The 15,106-nt window shown below is 44.0% G+C and overlaps 1 protein-coding gene across 1 annotated transcript in view; it reads left to right on the forward strand.

Annotated features, from left to right (window-relative positions):
• Window positions 1–15,106, forward strand: part of TENM4 (teneurin transmembrane protein 4) — a 787,916-nt gene that overhangs the window by 624,839 nt on the left and 147,971 nt on the right. Inside the window, exons 13-14 of the mRNA XM_011938905.1 lie at window positions 6,696–6,797; window positions 8,770–8,964. Coding sequence (XP_011794295.1) covers window positions 6,696–6,797; window positions 8,770–8,964 — 297 coding nt within the window. The remainder of the gene's footprint in view (window positions 1–6,695; window positions 6,798–8,769; window positions 8,965–15,106) is intronic.

Raw genomic sequence — 15,106 nt, forward strand, 5'->3', positions numbered from 1 at the left:
TTTAATAGTGTTTGGTAGACTTCTGGATATGACTGAAAACAGATCTTCCAATTCAAATGTCAGCACAGAACTGGCTTCAAGCCCCGTCTGTCAAGGGCTTTGTCAAATTTTTGTCATTGCATTGACCTAGACTGTTGCAGACTGAAGGCCTTTGAATTCCATCATCTGCAAAGAAAGCTGGAGCACCTATAGGGACCGACACCTCACAGGACATGGAACAGCTTTCCAGCACCTGGCACCTGCCCAGTGCCAATCTAGAGTTCACTGGGAGAAAACTTCTTTCAGATGTTGGCATGAGCCTGCCTGTGTTTGCGCTTCTGGGAGACAAGTTTAATTTGCTTTCACAGTGCTTTCCCCCAGGAGAAAATTTACCCAAACACGCTGCCTTCTTCACATTCAGAAGCATTGCTTGTTTGCTTTCCAGTTTTTACCATGGGGAGTTTCCATGTGTCGTGTGTGTGTGTGTGTGTGTGCTCACCCCCCAGAAACCCACATTTCCTTGTTTGGATTCATTAGACCAAGTCAGCATGTTGTTTTAATTCTTAAACGGAAGGCATGTGTGACCCTTCCTTAAAACTAAAATACCAGCTCTGCCAGGTCCTGGCCCAACCTCTTTACATGCACAGCATCACCCTATTTGGTCTTCAAAATAACTCTCTGAGATGTGTATTACCGTTGACCTCATTTCGCAGATGAGGAAACTAATGTATAGAGATGGCTTGTCCAAAGGCACCTAGCTGGAAAGGATTCCAGAGCTCATACTTTGGTCCAGGCCAAATGCTGCAAACTTTGGCTGCATATAGGACAGTTTCACCTACCAGGTTTTCCCCTATCAGCTGTGCGACCTTGAGAAGATGACTTCATCTCCCATTCTCTATCTGAGACTGTAAAATGGTGACATAAGTACCTAGGTCTCATAATTCTTATGAAGATTAAGTTAGAATATATGATATGCTTTTCACAGTTCCATTTGAGGGAATGAGAGGATCTCTCTTGGACTCTTCCTTCAACCTTGAGTTGTTGTGGAATTAAATCCCAGCTATGCTATCTAGTTTGTTTCCATTTCTTCATTTTGGTTGCTAATAATAAATCCAATCTTTCTATTTCAGGAACAAAGGGGATGTAATAGGTGTAACCTAAAGTATAAAAGTCTCCAGGGAAGCCAGGAGGAGTCAGAAGGTAGATCTCTGGCAGTGGGTAAACCTTGGTACTTCAACCAGGTGTTCCCAAAGAGTTCGTGACAACCACTTTACGATTTAAGGAGACAACAAAAACAGAAGGAGATATTAGTAGTAAATGCAGGTTTCTATCAGCCTGGACATATCACAAGGGAACAAAACATACAGGAGCTTCTGCGAGGGAGGGATAAGTGTGGGGTGAGCAGAAAGGAGAGAATGAGAATGTCGAGTAGGCCTTGACCTCGTTCACAAAGCTGATTCCTTCTGTCTTTGATGCTGGAGTCCAGCATCAAGCTCGCATGTCCACAGAGGTTTGCCTACTCAGAGCAAGGCAAGAGGCAGGTATGCCCATGCCGTGGTGAGCTGACAGAGGAGAAAAGCTGCCTTTCCTTTTCTGGTATTACTGCCCCTGTGAGACAGTTAAGGAGGCAATTGGGCTGTCCAGGTAGTTCTCCTAACAGGATTTTCTTCTGTGGTCTCTCCTTGTTTCCTATGAAATGAGGCCTCAGGGTTTTAGAAAGGAAAACCAGAAGGATGCAAATGAGGGCAGACTTGCCTCGACATCAACCCTGGACTCAGGAGAACTTAGTTATCAGCTGTGATCATCTTTCACCTTGACATAGCAGCGCTAATGACTTGTTTCTGAAAACAAATCAGGAATAGTGATTCGGGCACTGCAAAACGGGCACTGCAATGGGTTCCCTGAGGCCTCTGTAGGTTCCTGACTCCCATGTCTCCAATGGGAGGGAGCACTATTGTCTTTTCTTCCTTCATCAGTTGCCCCTTTGTATTTCAAGCAATATCTTGTTCAACATCCAAAGAACACTCCCACTCACAACACATGTCCAGAGAATGAGCTAAGGAAACACTTGAACTCTGCATTCTAATACAGATGAAAGGAAAAACAAGTTGCCGAAAATCAAATTTTTTACCAGGGCCCACTGCTGTGATAGAAAAACAAGCTGGGGGAAAGGCCCCTGTTTTCCAACATGCCATATACCCAATTTTGAAAATCAGTTATTCATAGGCTGCTGAATTTTTAATTTGGATCCAAGGAGATCTAAAGGCACACCTTCTGCTAAATGAAGGCAGCTGCATTGTGAACATGAGCAAAGCAAGAGAGACTGTGGGAGAAGAAACTCAACAAACACTGATTGGAAACATCCACATTACTTACGCATTAAAGTTCACACTTTTCCCAAGCCAAAGAATGTAACTTCTGCCCTAGATTGTAGCACAGACACACCTGGTCAGTGGAGACTCATTATTTGTGGGATCGTAACTGAACCTCAAGTTGTTGAAATCTCTCCAAGTGGAAGATAAATATATACATAAACATTTTATCAAAAGAAAACATTCTCTGTATATCTCCTTTCCATTTCCTTGTTGCTATCTTAAAATTATTTCATGTCTCCTAAAACTTCTGCCTTCTCACACCAGTAGCCCGGGGCAAGTTTTGTAGCAAACAGGCTTCTATGCTGTCAGGTTTAGCAACCAACACTACACTCAGTCACAGAAAATATGCTTTCCTCCCTTACTCACTATGAAGGCTTTTTAGCAGATGATAAACAGGTTGTATCTCACAGACTCCAGAAATCAGAATCTAACAAAGTATATAACACTTATCTGCAGTTGATCCTGTTAAAAATGCAACTTGTATTTATAGTAATTTTATTAGGAAATATACTTTATACCACTGGGTCTGAGAAGGATTGAACCATAGAAATTTAGATCTGGGAGGGATTTCTGAGCTCATCTAGTGGAATTCTTTCAGGGGTAGAAACAAATATTTATTGAGACCCTCCTCTGGATTGAATACTAGGGAAAATATATAAATGAATAAACTCAATTTCTATCCTCAAGGAGTTCACGGTCAACAATGAAGCCTATATGGTATTTTAATAAGGGTGAGGGGAAAAGAGTTCTGGAAGTAACTTAGCCTGTTTAAGACGTCCAGGCCTTTCCAAGGAGGTGGCATTTGAACTAGATTTGAAAGAAGGAGTAGAAGTTGCCAAGCAGGAACATATGGGAGGAGCAAGTGCAATAATGAGAAAACAGGTACAGAAAGGCCGTGTGACATGGCCAAGAGTTCACAACCACTCAGTAGCAGGACAAGACCTGGAAACCAGGCCGTCTGCCTTTCTGTTCTATACTCCTTCTGCAGCCCTGCAGGCAGAACTGTCTCTCCGATTGTACAATTAGCCCAGTAGCTTAAAGTGGAAATTATCTTGCCTTAGACTACTCAAAATTTTCATTTTTTAAAAGAATATTCAAAATGAAACTTCCTAAATGGTTCTTTCTAAAAACAGCATTTAGGAATCCACTACTGACTTGAAGGTCTTGGGAACATGGATTCTTCCAAGTAAAGCCAATGGAGAATAGAGATCTCAGGTCCCCAGCCTAAGCCTTGCTCTACCGGGACCCAGACCATTTTGCCCTGAAATGAGGTCACATGTTGGATTAGACCTTCTTGTTCTAACTCTTTGTTAATATAAAACACTGCTTGTGTTAGCAGAGACAACACTGAGTGAGTGGAATTGCCCACTCACAAAAGGAGCCACACATTTGGACCATTTTTCCGAACTTTAAAAATAGTTCTTAAGTTGATACTGGAAGACCTTGAAGAAGGACATTTCTTGAAAATGCACCATGCTATAAATGCTGCCGCCTCCACCTATATATCACCAAGCCATTTTTTCAAGCCCACGCTCTCTGAGAAGCCTTCTCTCTGCTAATTTTGCCCCATTCCAGCTGCCACTGTACTACCCTTAAGTGCTATGCTGCATTTAAGTTTTGATGCCCTTGTCTAGATGCCTTTTCTCCACACTTGATCTCTTAATTAATTATAGACTCAGAATTTTAGAACAGGAAGCAGTTGCAGGGAATCATCTCCACCATTGCCTTCATTTCACGTATCAGGAAGGTGAGGCCCAGAGAGGGGAAGGAAGTTGCTTTAGGTCACAGATCATGGTACTAAGAGTAGACCCCAAAACGAGGTTTTCTTACCTCCAGGCAGAGCTTTTTCTATGCCTCATTCAACAGTTGACTTATTATTTTGTTCTCCCAATTAAGCTGCAAATTTCCTATAGGCAAGCCTTATATCTAATGTAGTAACATTTCTTTTAACAGAAGCCTAGATCTTGGCTTCATGACTTACAGTTTTGAGCTAAGACAACAGACTGAATCCTTAACTCTGCCTGCCTAACTGACCTTTTCCTTTACTTTCCAATCTGACTCTACTGGTTCCCTCTGAGACCTCGGGCAAGTCACTGCCCTTCCTCTGGGTCTCAGTTTTCTTCTCTACCAAGTGAGATCATTGGGCTGGATGTCTCTAGGATCCCTCCAAGCTCTGAAAGTTATAGAATTCTCTATCCTACAAATAGATCCTTTGCTGCCTTCAGGATGGGCTTCACTGTCCCACTGTTTCAGCCAGTGAACCCACAGCTAGAGTCGCCTCAAAAGTAGAGGCAGGGAAGTTCCCATGAGGAGCTGCCCCAAGCTATCCCAAGATAGGACTGGTTGGGATTGCAAAGAAAAACGCACTAAAAGCCAGGTTGATCAGTCCAAAGTGTGTATTAGGGGAACTTACAGAGTGCTGTAGCAATTCTCGTGCAGACAGCAAGAGAAAGGGATGTTCTACCTAGGTATCTCCACAGCAAGGTGCCCAGGGTATGGAGTTTATATGGGGATTTAAGGAATTTGGCTCAAGGCCAGGGCTAGTTTCTTGACTATTTTGAGAAACAACCTAAACACCTTTTTCAGTACCTGAGAATGTTCAAGGCTTCAGCGTGGACTCCAGCCTGCAGAAGAGTTGCAAATGGCTGTGTCGGTCACAGAGCGGTCAAGGTCTGCGTTTCTCGATCAGGACACAAAAATTAGGGGATCCTATACCATAGATATGCCTTGTTCATTTCCCTGGATTCTGCTGTGGAATAAGTTCCTTCAAGACCCAGATAGCACAGTGTCATGCAGCAAGGCCAGGCGTAGAGCCCGAAGGCTCGGGTTCTAGTCTTTGCAGTCTTACCTCTTTGATAAAGTATCTGTAGCCTTTCACAGGTCACTTCATTTCTGTCAGCCACCTGTTTTTTTGTTTGTTTGTTTGTTTGTTTGTTTGTTTTTTTAGTGAAAGAGGAATAACAATATGTGCTTGTCAGATTTGGTGACAGTGAAATAAGATAAATTTTGTGGAAATACATGGCACGAAGAAGGCATTCAGCACATAGTTGCTTCTGTGCTTCATTCTACATCCAGCATTATTGAGAAATGAGCTGTTTCAAATAAACATGCATTCCAGATAATAGGTTTACCAACAGGAGCTACAAAACAGTGCCTGACTTCTGATTAAAATCTTTCTGAAATTGATTCCATATTTTCTTGACCTGTCACACAGAGCATGTACCAAATGTATTAGGAGGAGTTAGAGAAAGGAACATCTCTGCAAAAGGGGGGCATGACAGACAGCGTGTCTGGGGCTGTAAGTAATGCAGAGGGAGTAGGAAAGAAACCTTTTTTTTTTTTTTTTTTGAGACATAGTCTCACTATGTTGCCCAGTCTGGAGTGTAATAGCACAATCTCGGCTCACTGCAACCTCTGCCTCCCAGGTTCAAGAGATTCTGCCACCTCATCCTCCTGAGTAGCTGGGATTACAGATATACGCCACCATGCCAGGCTAATTTTTGTATTTTTAGTAGAGATGGGGATTCACCATGTTGGCCAGGCTGGTCTCAAATTCCTGACCTCAAGTGATCCACCTGCCTCAGCCTCCCAAAGTGCTAGGATTACAGGCGTGAGCCACTATACCCAGCCAAAAAAGAAAATTTCTTTGCCTCTGGAAAGGGCTTGGATTTTTTTCATCTCAGCAAATGGGGAGCCCTTGAAGTGTTTTAAGAAGGAGAGTGATAGAATAAGATTTGTTTCAAAGAAATCACTTAGGCTGCTGCGTGGTGAACACATCAGGGTGAGCAGCAAGGGGAAGGCTGAAAGGCCTGCCTCAGGCTGATGTAGTGGCTGCAGTGAGAGACGGTGGGGGACCTACATGGATATATGAAAAGTCAGAGGTGGGAAAAGACAGATTTGTAAATGCTCAGTAGCTTTATGTAAAAACAAAGTAATGGAATATCAGTCCATTCTGAGAAAAGCATAAAATACAAAAAGTATAAAGAAGACTATAAGAATCACCCAATAACACACCATCCAGACAAAACCACTGTTAACAGGTTAAACTGTTTTCTCTCAGTGTTTTTAGCTGAAGAATCTCTAATGTGTTTGTAGATACAAATTTGATTTATAAAAATTTGGTTCAGGCAGACATTTTCCAGAACACTTCTGATAATGTCAATTGAGCTGTGCTTCCATAAGAGTAAAAGTAACAGAATTTTAACTCCATTCATTCCTTTCAGTGACGGGGCCACTATAGCTCAAATATGTGGGACTTGGTTAACCTAAGGCTTGATTCCTGGGCTCTGTATTTGGGTAAGGAAATTTGTTTTCAACTCTCCTTCTCTTTTCTCCCCGCAGAGTCAGTGGATAACTGCCCCAGCAACTGCTATGGCAATGGTGACTGTATCTCTGGGACCTGCCACTGCTTCCTGGGTTTCCTGGGCCCCGACTGTGGCAGAGGTGAGAACTCTGCGTTGGAGCTCTGGATTTCTGCTTCCCAGACCCCTCAGGCAGCTCACTTCTACTTCTCAGAGCAAGTGTAGAATCCAGCCCACCTTCTGATGCCCACGAGAAGGGTTTCCAAGGGCCATTCTCCAGAAGCCCTTGGAGGGAGGTGTGCAGGCAGAGCCATAACCTTGTCAGCCACTGTTATCCATATGTGGATGATTGGGGAGGTCAGGAAAGGAGGGTGAATTCACTATGGGGTGGTCACAGTGAAGTTGGTGTCTGTTGCTGGGGCAGGTGCAGTGGCAGTGGGGGTTCTTTTAAAAGTTGATTTCCTCTTATAGGAATGATCATCCCTGGCCATGCATCTTTGAAGTTTATCTTCATGCTAGTGTGATGTCTCTCTGGCCTGTAAATGAGGAGCCTGAGGACTGCTCCGTTGCTACCTTCTAACAGCACAGGCAGAATCGGCCAAGACCCCAAGGGGAGGGACTGAGGAGGCCAGGCCGCTTTTTTCTACACAGGACCCTAATGGTGCCCGATATTTAGACACAGTCAGTGCCCATGATAAACATTGTGGAGATAATCTAAAAGGCTGCCCATGTTCTATCCCGTACTTATGGCCATCATTTCTGTCCTGGAATAATTAACAAGGAAAATGTCAAGGAGATCGGCAATCTTGAGAATTTGGCACTCCCCTGGGAAACTAACATGGCCCCTTCTTTTGTTTTTTACCTTTTCCCTTATTCAGTAGCCATTTGCTTCGTGCCTTTTTAGGGATTGGTGCTGTGCTAGGCAAGACCCAATCCTGGGAGCTCTGAGTCTGGTCTCAGAGACAGACAAGTAAATAGACAACTGCAAAGCAGTACAATAAGAAGAGAAATACACTATAACACAGTTAAATGCAGGGAGCTTCTATCAGAGTAGAAGGGAGGAGCAGTCTGAGAGTAGAAGGGATGATTTCAGGAAATTCTTCCCAAATGAGGGTGACACCACACCCAAGTTCTGAGGCTTGAGAAATTGTTCGTAAGTAGAAGGCAGAGATGGTTTTCCAGGCTGCGTGAACTACACCCTGCAAGTACTATGCCATGAGAGTCTGTTTATTCTTCCTATGTGAGATTGACTCAGTTTGGGGCAGCAAAGCCAGCAGCCCCAAGGAAACACAGTGATTACCTGCTGAATGGTTTAAAAAGGAAAGAAGCCAGGTGGGGGCCAGGGAAACATGGTAGAGAGAGAGATGAGTCATTCCTTCTAACAAGAATTACCGTCTCGTCCCATATGCACTTAAAGTTAAGAGTCGTGTAAAAAAGCCTTATTGGATCTTGATAAGACTGGTAAGTACTTAAAGCACAATGCAGTATAATTTATTTTTATATAGTATCCTTCGTAGAGAAGATCACAAAACCCTTTATGCTAAGAGGCAGAATGAAAAGATAATACTTTAAAGAGCCAAGTTGGGCCCTGCTCTCCTCTTAAGGGCGCAGTGGTGTATGGGGCTGGAGTGGAGGCCTGAAAGGCAAGGGAAGCTGAGATTTGCCGGGTTAAAGAGGATAGTAAGTGGCGCTGCAGATGAGGTGTGGGGAAGTGCTAGTGGAGTGTTATTAGAGGAGAGTGCTGGAGGAGGGATTCAGGGCAGGCAGGAGGCCCAGCAACTGGCTTTTCCAGTAAGATGGAGGAACAGACTGAAGCTCCCTGTCTGAGGTTCCCGGCAGCCACTGTACCCCATCAGCAATATGAAGGGGATGGGGTTAAGTGGATACCTACCCTGCCAGGCCCTGCACTGTGCTCCATCACCTACAAATCTAGATGTGTTTAAAATGGAAAGAAATAAAGCAAGAGAAGAAGACAGATGGGCACACATGAGTGTTTGTGGCAACATAATTGAGGCTACTGGTCAAGCCAGGCAGGACAAGAGGAGGAAGGGACAAAGGCAGTTGGGGTGTGCTGGACATTGATTCATGCCAGACTTCCGGTACTGTCTCCCCAGCTTCCTGCCCCGTGCTCTGTAGCGGAAATGGCCAGTACATGAAGGGCAGATGCCTGTGCCACAGTGGCTGGAAAGGCGCCGAGTGTGATGTGCCCACCAACCAGTGTATCGATGTGGCCTGCAGCAACCATGGCACCTGCATCATGGGCACCTGCATCTGCAATCCTGGCTACAAGGGCGAGAGCTGTGAGGAAGGTAAGACTTGCAGTTGGCAGCTCCGGCACCTTCCTCTGAAATAGAGGCTGGCACATAGTGCCAAGACGGTAACCAGGGAGCAAGGGAAGCCTCCTGAGCCATTCTGTGACCCCACCTCCCCAAGTCAGGAGCCCACCCACTAGCGACAATAACTAATCTAAAGGAAGAAGTCAAACACATCAGAGTCCTGGTCAGTGAAGGGGAGAAATGTCATGTATCGAGCACTTACCGTATACAAGGCTGTGCTAGAAGCCTCGTGTCATGTAATTCGAACCTTAATTAGGGAGGAGTAGTCATCTCTACTTTATAGTTGGGGATTCTGAGACTCAGAGGGTTGAATAACTTGCCCAAGGACACATGGCTAGTAGATGGCAGAGCTGGGTTTGAGCCCAGTCGTTCCGGCTCCGTAGTCCAAGTTCTTTTCACTCCCCTCTAGGCTCATCTGCTCATTTTTAATCTCCATTTCTGAAGTGTGATTCTATATTATAGGCCTCCAAACTCTGCCCTCTTTCACCACACTCATGTGTGTGTGTGTGTGTGTTCATGTGTATGGCTCTGCAGTGCCCATGAGCATGCCTCTCTCCTTTATAAAATAAATATATGGTTGTGTAGATTGAGGCAAGAAAAGTGAACTGTTGATTTAACATTAACATCTGTTCTTTACTAGAAAACCCAACCAGGTGAAATAAATGAAAATTTCTATTTCACAAATGAAGAAACTGAGGCCCAGGGAAGGGCAGCGACTTGCCCAGGGTCATAGAACTGACTAATGGCAGAATTGGGATTCAGCCCAGGTCTCACTTCAAATCCGGGACTCTTCCTTCTTGGCTGCATGGTGTATCCAGCTGAGAGGAAGAGCCTTATTCGCAAGCAATGTAAAGTAGCTGTTAAAAGTGCACACTCTGGAATCAGATATAGGTTTGCATCCTGGCCCTGCCACTAACTAGCCTCAGTTCCCTTGTCTATGAAATGGGAATGCCTTCCTCTGAGGGCCATTGTGAGGATTGAATTAAATGACCCATGTAAAGCACTTAGCTCAGTGTCTGACACATAGTAAACGCTCCATAAATGTGAGCTCTTATATTATTAGTATTGTTCTGGGGACAATTGAAGCACATTTCCTGTTTCGCCCCAGTCACTTCATCCAAGGTCTTTTGAAATGGTTGGAATTTCCCGTTTGAAACGGATGGATGACGCTGTGCGCCTGTCATTACCTCCCATTCTCTGCCATCTAGCACCCTGGCACCTTCCCCAGTGGGTGGAAGAGGCTCCAAGAAGAGCCGATCTTCTAAACCATTTACTGCTTAACAGAGAGCCCCTCCCAGGCATCATTTGCTCTAAAAATAAAACAGAATGTTAACAGGCCCATTTTCAAAGAGTGGGGAACGAGAAGAGATTAGTGTCTGAAAAGCATCGCCTCTCTGAGACAAGCTGTATATAAACCTCAAGCGTGGCTGGAAGTCCTGATTCAGACCTGTTAACTTTGATGGGGATTACTTTGGGCTGTCTGAGAGAGAAGGAACGCCAACCCCTGGAACAAAGGAACTGGGCCTTCTTATCCAGAGAATGGTGACCTTCATCTGCTGTCCCTTTTTATTTGAGTCACTTGAGGTGAAGACCCTGAGAAGGAAAGAGAAACAAAGAAGAGATTCCTCTTGAAACTGTGAGCTGCCTCCAATCCCACCCATGTTGTGTGGGCCAGGAAAAGGCAGTTGTCCTTTCCCAGATGATCTGGCATCGCGCAGCGCCCCAGAGCTGCAGCGTTATTTATAAGAGAGAAAAAAATGTTTGGGAACTTGGATTTACATTATCTATTTGAAAAGAAGTGTTCTTACTCCTGCTTTCTTTTCTGAGGAGGGCCATCTGGTACTGATTCCCATTATTATTTCTGTTTCTCTGGTGAAGCTTCACTGCGTTGTCCTTGTGTTTATAACGGGGTTTTCTCGGGGCCTTTGTCCTCGACCATTCTCCTCCCCTCCTCCCTCTGCTCTGTGCTCCGGGTTTCACTGTGTTTATAAAACATCAGCTAACAAGCTCACTTTTTTTCTCCCCATTTCTTCTTCTGAAGTTTATTGCCCCATACTTTTTAAAGCTTGAACAGAGCCAGTAGGACACTGGGAAGGAGCTGGAGGAGGAGCAGAAAAGAAAAAACCTAGACCTTTCACAGTGAAAAGTGAGACCCTGTGTTTTTGGTCCTGCAGAGCGTCTAATAGCTTGTGTGGTCACTGAAGCGTGGCATGTTTTGGGGGAAAGACCTCTGTCTTCAGCCTGGTCATGCAGGCCTCATCATTTTGTTAATGGGCTATGCTTCCGCTAGAAATTTTGGCTTGAATGGCAAGCTCTGCAAGGGGAAAAAAGAACTGTTTGGCACATCTGTAAGAGGAAACTAAGTTAGGCTGTCTTCCAGACAAAAGCCAGTCCACCTCCCTGACCATTGCTCCTACTCCTTCATCACAGCTCCCTTCCACCCCAAGCTGGCTGCTTCTGCCTACTTTGCACACAGCTCCTTGGGAAATCACTGTTGTTCCTGAAGCTGTCCCAGTGTGATGGGAAGAAGTCAACTGTAATCACCACCCCAGAGGCTCCAGAATGCAAAGGCAGAGGCAGAGTCTACCTACCACCTCTTTGGCAGAGCATGATTGTGGCATAGATACTGGCCCTGTAGGATCAGTAGAGCACAGGGACAATGTCTACCCAGCCCCAGCAAGAACCTCCACTGATTCAGCCTAGATTTCCGGGAGCTGCCGTCCCTCCTGAGATGCAGTCTTCCTTAAAACTTCCCTCCCGCTCCACAATCACTTGGCCCAGTTGACCTTCAGAAGCACAGATTAATTGCCTGGAGGTAGCCTCTCATCAGTTCCTTCTGATCTTTGTTCTCTGCCTGGACCATCTGCTGGGAGCGTAGGATTCACTTTGCTGATTCCTGGGTCTTTCATGAGACTCATTACATCTAAGGAAGCACAGGCCTGTGCCACCCAGAGCCTCTTGCTGAACTTGGCACCCTCCCAGCCTGCTCGCTAATGATGGAGATTTATAGGTTCGACCTCAAGCGTGCCCTGGGATTCTCAGAGACAGTTTCAACCCAAAGTTGAGGTTCAGGCACTTACAGAAAAGGAAATACCTTTATTGGCCTCAGGATAGGAATTGCTGAGTTGTTTCCTGTCAAATTGGAAAGCTCTCTGGGTCTAGGGGATTGTCATAGAAGCCTAATGGGCCAGAATAATCCTTCTGAGGTTCCAAGATCTGAGGCAGGTCATGAGAATTTATCGCTATTATTACATTTATTATTTTTAATTATCAGGAATTCCAACAGGTCATGCTGTAACCATTTTTGAATGGAGTCCAGAGACTGCAGGAGAAGAGATTCTTTGCCTTCATTTGACTTCATTCATCCTCCACATTGCTCTATTTCTTTTCTTGTTTTGATTTCTATTTTTAAGACTTTTTTTGTGTTTCTATAAGTATATATGTATGCATGTATTTCTGAACCAGTAAGATTTTAAGGGGGAATGGCAAGAGGCCTAACCAGGAAAGGGTGATTCAAATTTAAATTCTTCCATTTGCCATACTACTGTGTGATCTTGGGCAAGTTATTTAACCTCTCTGTGCTTTCTGTTTCCTCATCTGTCAAATGAACATAATAAAAGTAGCTACCTCATACTTACATTGTTAGGATTAAATGAGATAATGTCTATAAAATGCTTAATAGCAAAATATGGCACAGAAGAGGGAATAAATTAATGCTAATTGTTATTGTAATCATTACTGTGTTATTACCAAATAATCAATCCTGAGCCCTGATCATCTTATTTATCATTTAGGTTATTAGGCTGAACACCTTTAAGACCCTCAATAGCAAAATAACTTTCTTAATAAGCTAGTTCTCAAAATAAATGTTCCCAGAATATTGCCACTTACAAAGTTTTTGCCCATTTGTGTCTGTGACTCTTATATACCCAGCCTGGGTTTCCCAGTCTTTTATGTAAAAATCAAATATACTGGGTTATAAAATATAATTAATAAATACATTTAAAGGATGTCTGAATTATAAATGAGCTCTGACCACAGTTTGCCCCAAGCTATGCTACTGAATGTCCTGATAGGATGGGAAGATAACTTCTTTGCAAAAGTTTATACAGTCCTTTGAAATCATAATGTCATTTGCTCCTTGTAGCAACCTGAGAAGTCAGTAGTCAGTATCTTTACCATACCTGCTTTATAGATGGGAAGTGCAGAGCAGTTATGTAATTGGACCATGGACCTAGAACCAGTACATTTTGTCCCTTGACCCTTGAACCTAGGTCCACAGAGGCCAAATGGAGAGCTTTTTCTTCTGCAGCTTAGGGCTCCCTCGTGAGTTCCTATTAGGAGGGGCCTGACCATGCTCATCACAGTGCCATTAGCACCCTTTCTCCAACAGCTACATGTTGCCCCTCCTCCCCAGGATACCACCGTCCCCTCACAATTACAAAATGAATAGAATCCCTACCTCCCTAAAGAGAAAGACAGACCTGACTTTTTTCACTTTTTGGTAGTGAAAAAACATGAATCAACCTCCTTTACCAATCCTGTCTTCTCTCTGCCACCTATTGCACTTTCCATATGAACTGGAGCCACTTCAGTTAATTCTCAGTACTCTTCTCCTTTTCCATGCAGTGCTTTGCAGAAGATCAGAGGTCTCTGTTAATGTTGTTGTAGCCCCGTAACTAAAGCTTTGATTAGGGAAAGTCAACCCCTGAGAGAAATGTTGGCCTCAAGATCAGACAGAGCTTCAGATTCTTCTCTGGATGTGGAGTAATTGGAACCCTTGTGCACTGCTGGTGGGAATGTAAAATGGTAGAACCACTATGGAAAACAGCATGATGGTTCCTCAAAAAATCAAAAATAGAATTTACCATATGATCCAGCAATTTCATTTCCGGGCATATACTCAAATGAATTGAAAGCAGAGTCCCAAAGAGATATTTGTACACCCGTGTTCATAGCAACCTATTTACAATAGCCAAAAGGTGGAAGCAGCCTGAATTTCTATTGACATATGAATGGACAAACAAAATGTGATATGAACATATAATGGAATATTATTCACCCTTAAAAAGGAAAGAAGTTCTGGCCATACCACAACATGAGTGAACCTTGAGGGCATTATGCCAAGTGAAATAAGCCATCACAAAAAGATGAATACTGGATGATTCCACTTACATTAAGTACTAGGGTAGTGAAATTCATAGAGATAGAAAACAGAATGGTGGTTGTCGAGTCCTGAGGGAAAGGGGAAATGGGAAGTTGTTTAATGGGTGCAGAGTTTCAGTTTTGCAAGATAAAAAGAGTTCTGGAGACAGTGGTGGTGGTTGCCCAGCAGTATCCACGTCCTTAACACCACTGACTTGTACACTTAACAGTGGCTAAGGTGCTAAATTTTAAGTTATGTGTATTTTACCACAATTTTAGAAATCAGGAAAAGAATTCCTCTCTGGCAGAGTTTAGCTGTGTGACTTGACATAAATTATTTACCTCTCAGAGCCTCAGTTTCCTCATCTGTATCTCACTGGGTTACTGAGATACCTGAATCTGATAGTGTATATAAAGTGCTTAGAGTGTAAGCACAGAGCAGATGACCTACAATGTGTCTCTCTTTTCCCGCTTTCTCTGTTGGTCTCTTAAGACCACTTTGACCCTGGGCCCTGGGAGCACTAAAGGGCTGCCTGGCTGTGAGCCACCACTATGTGACTCACCTATCACATGAGGAGAAGCTGCGCAAAGTCAGCACATATTGAAGTGTTTGCCCTCAAGAAATTGAAGTTTTTTATTATCGTTTTGCTTGTTTGTTTTTTAGAGACAGAGTCTTGTTCCACTGCCCAGGCTGGAGTGCAGTGGCATGATCATAGCTCATTGCAGCCTCAACCTCCTGGGCTCAAGCAATCTTCCTGCCTCAGTCTCCCAAGTTGCTGGGACTACAGGCGTGTGCCACCATGTCTAGCTAAATTTTTTTTAATTTTTTTATTTTTTTGTAAAGACAGGATCTCACTGTGTTGCCCAGGCTGCCCAAACCCCTGGCCTCAAGCAATCCTCCCACCCCAGCCTCCCAAAGTGCTGGATTACAGGTGTGAGTCACCATACCTGGCCAGGAAAGTGAAGTTCA

The sequence above is a fragment of the Colobus angolensis genome, unplaced genomic scaffold, assembly GCF_000951035.1.
Source record: "Colobus angolensis palliatus isolate OR3802 unplaced genomic scaffold, Cang.pa_1.0 Scaffold179, whole genome shotgun sequence".
In the NCBI taxonomy this organism is placed as follows: domain Eukaryota; kingdom Metazoa; phylum Chordata; class Mammalia; order Primates; family Cercopithecidae; genus Colobus; species Colobus angolensis.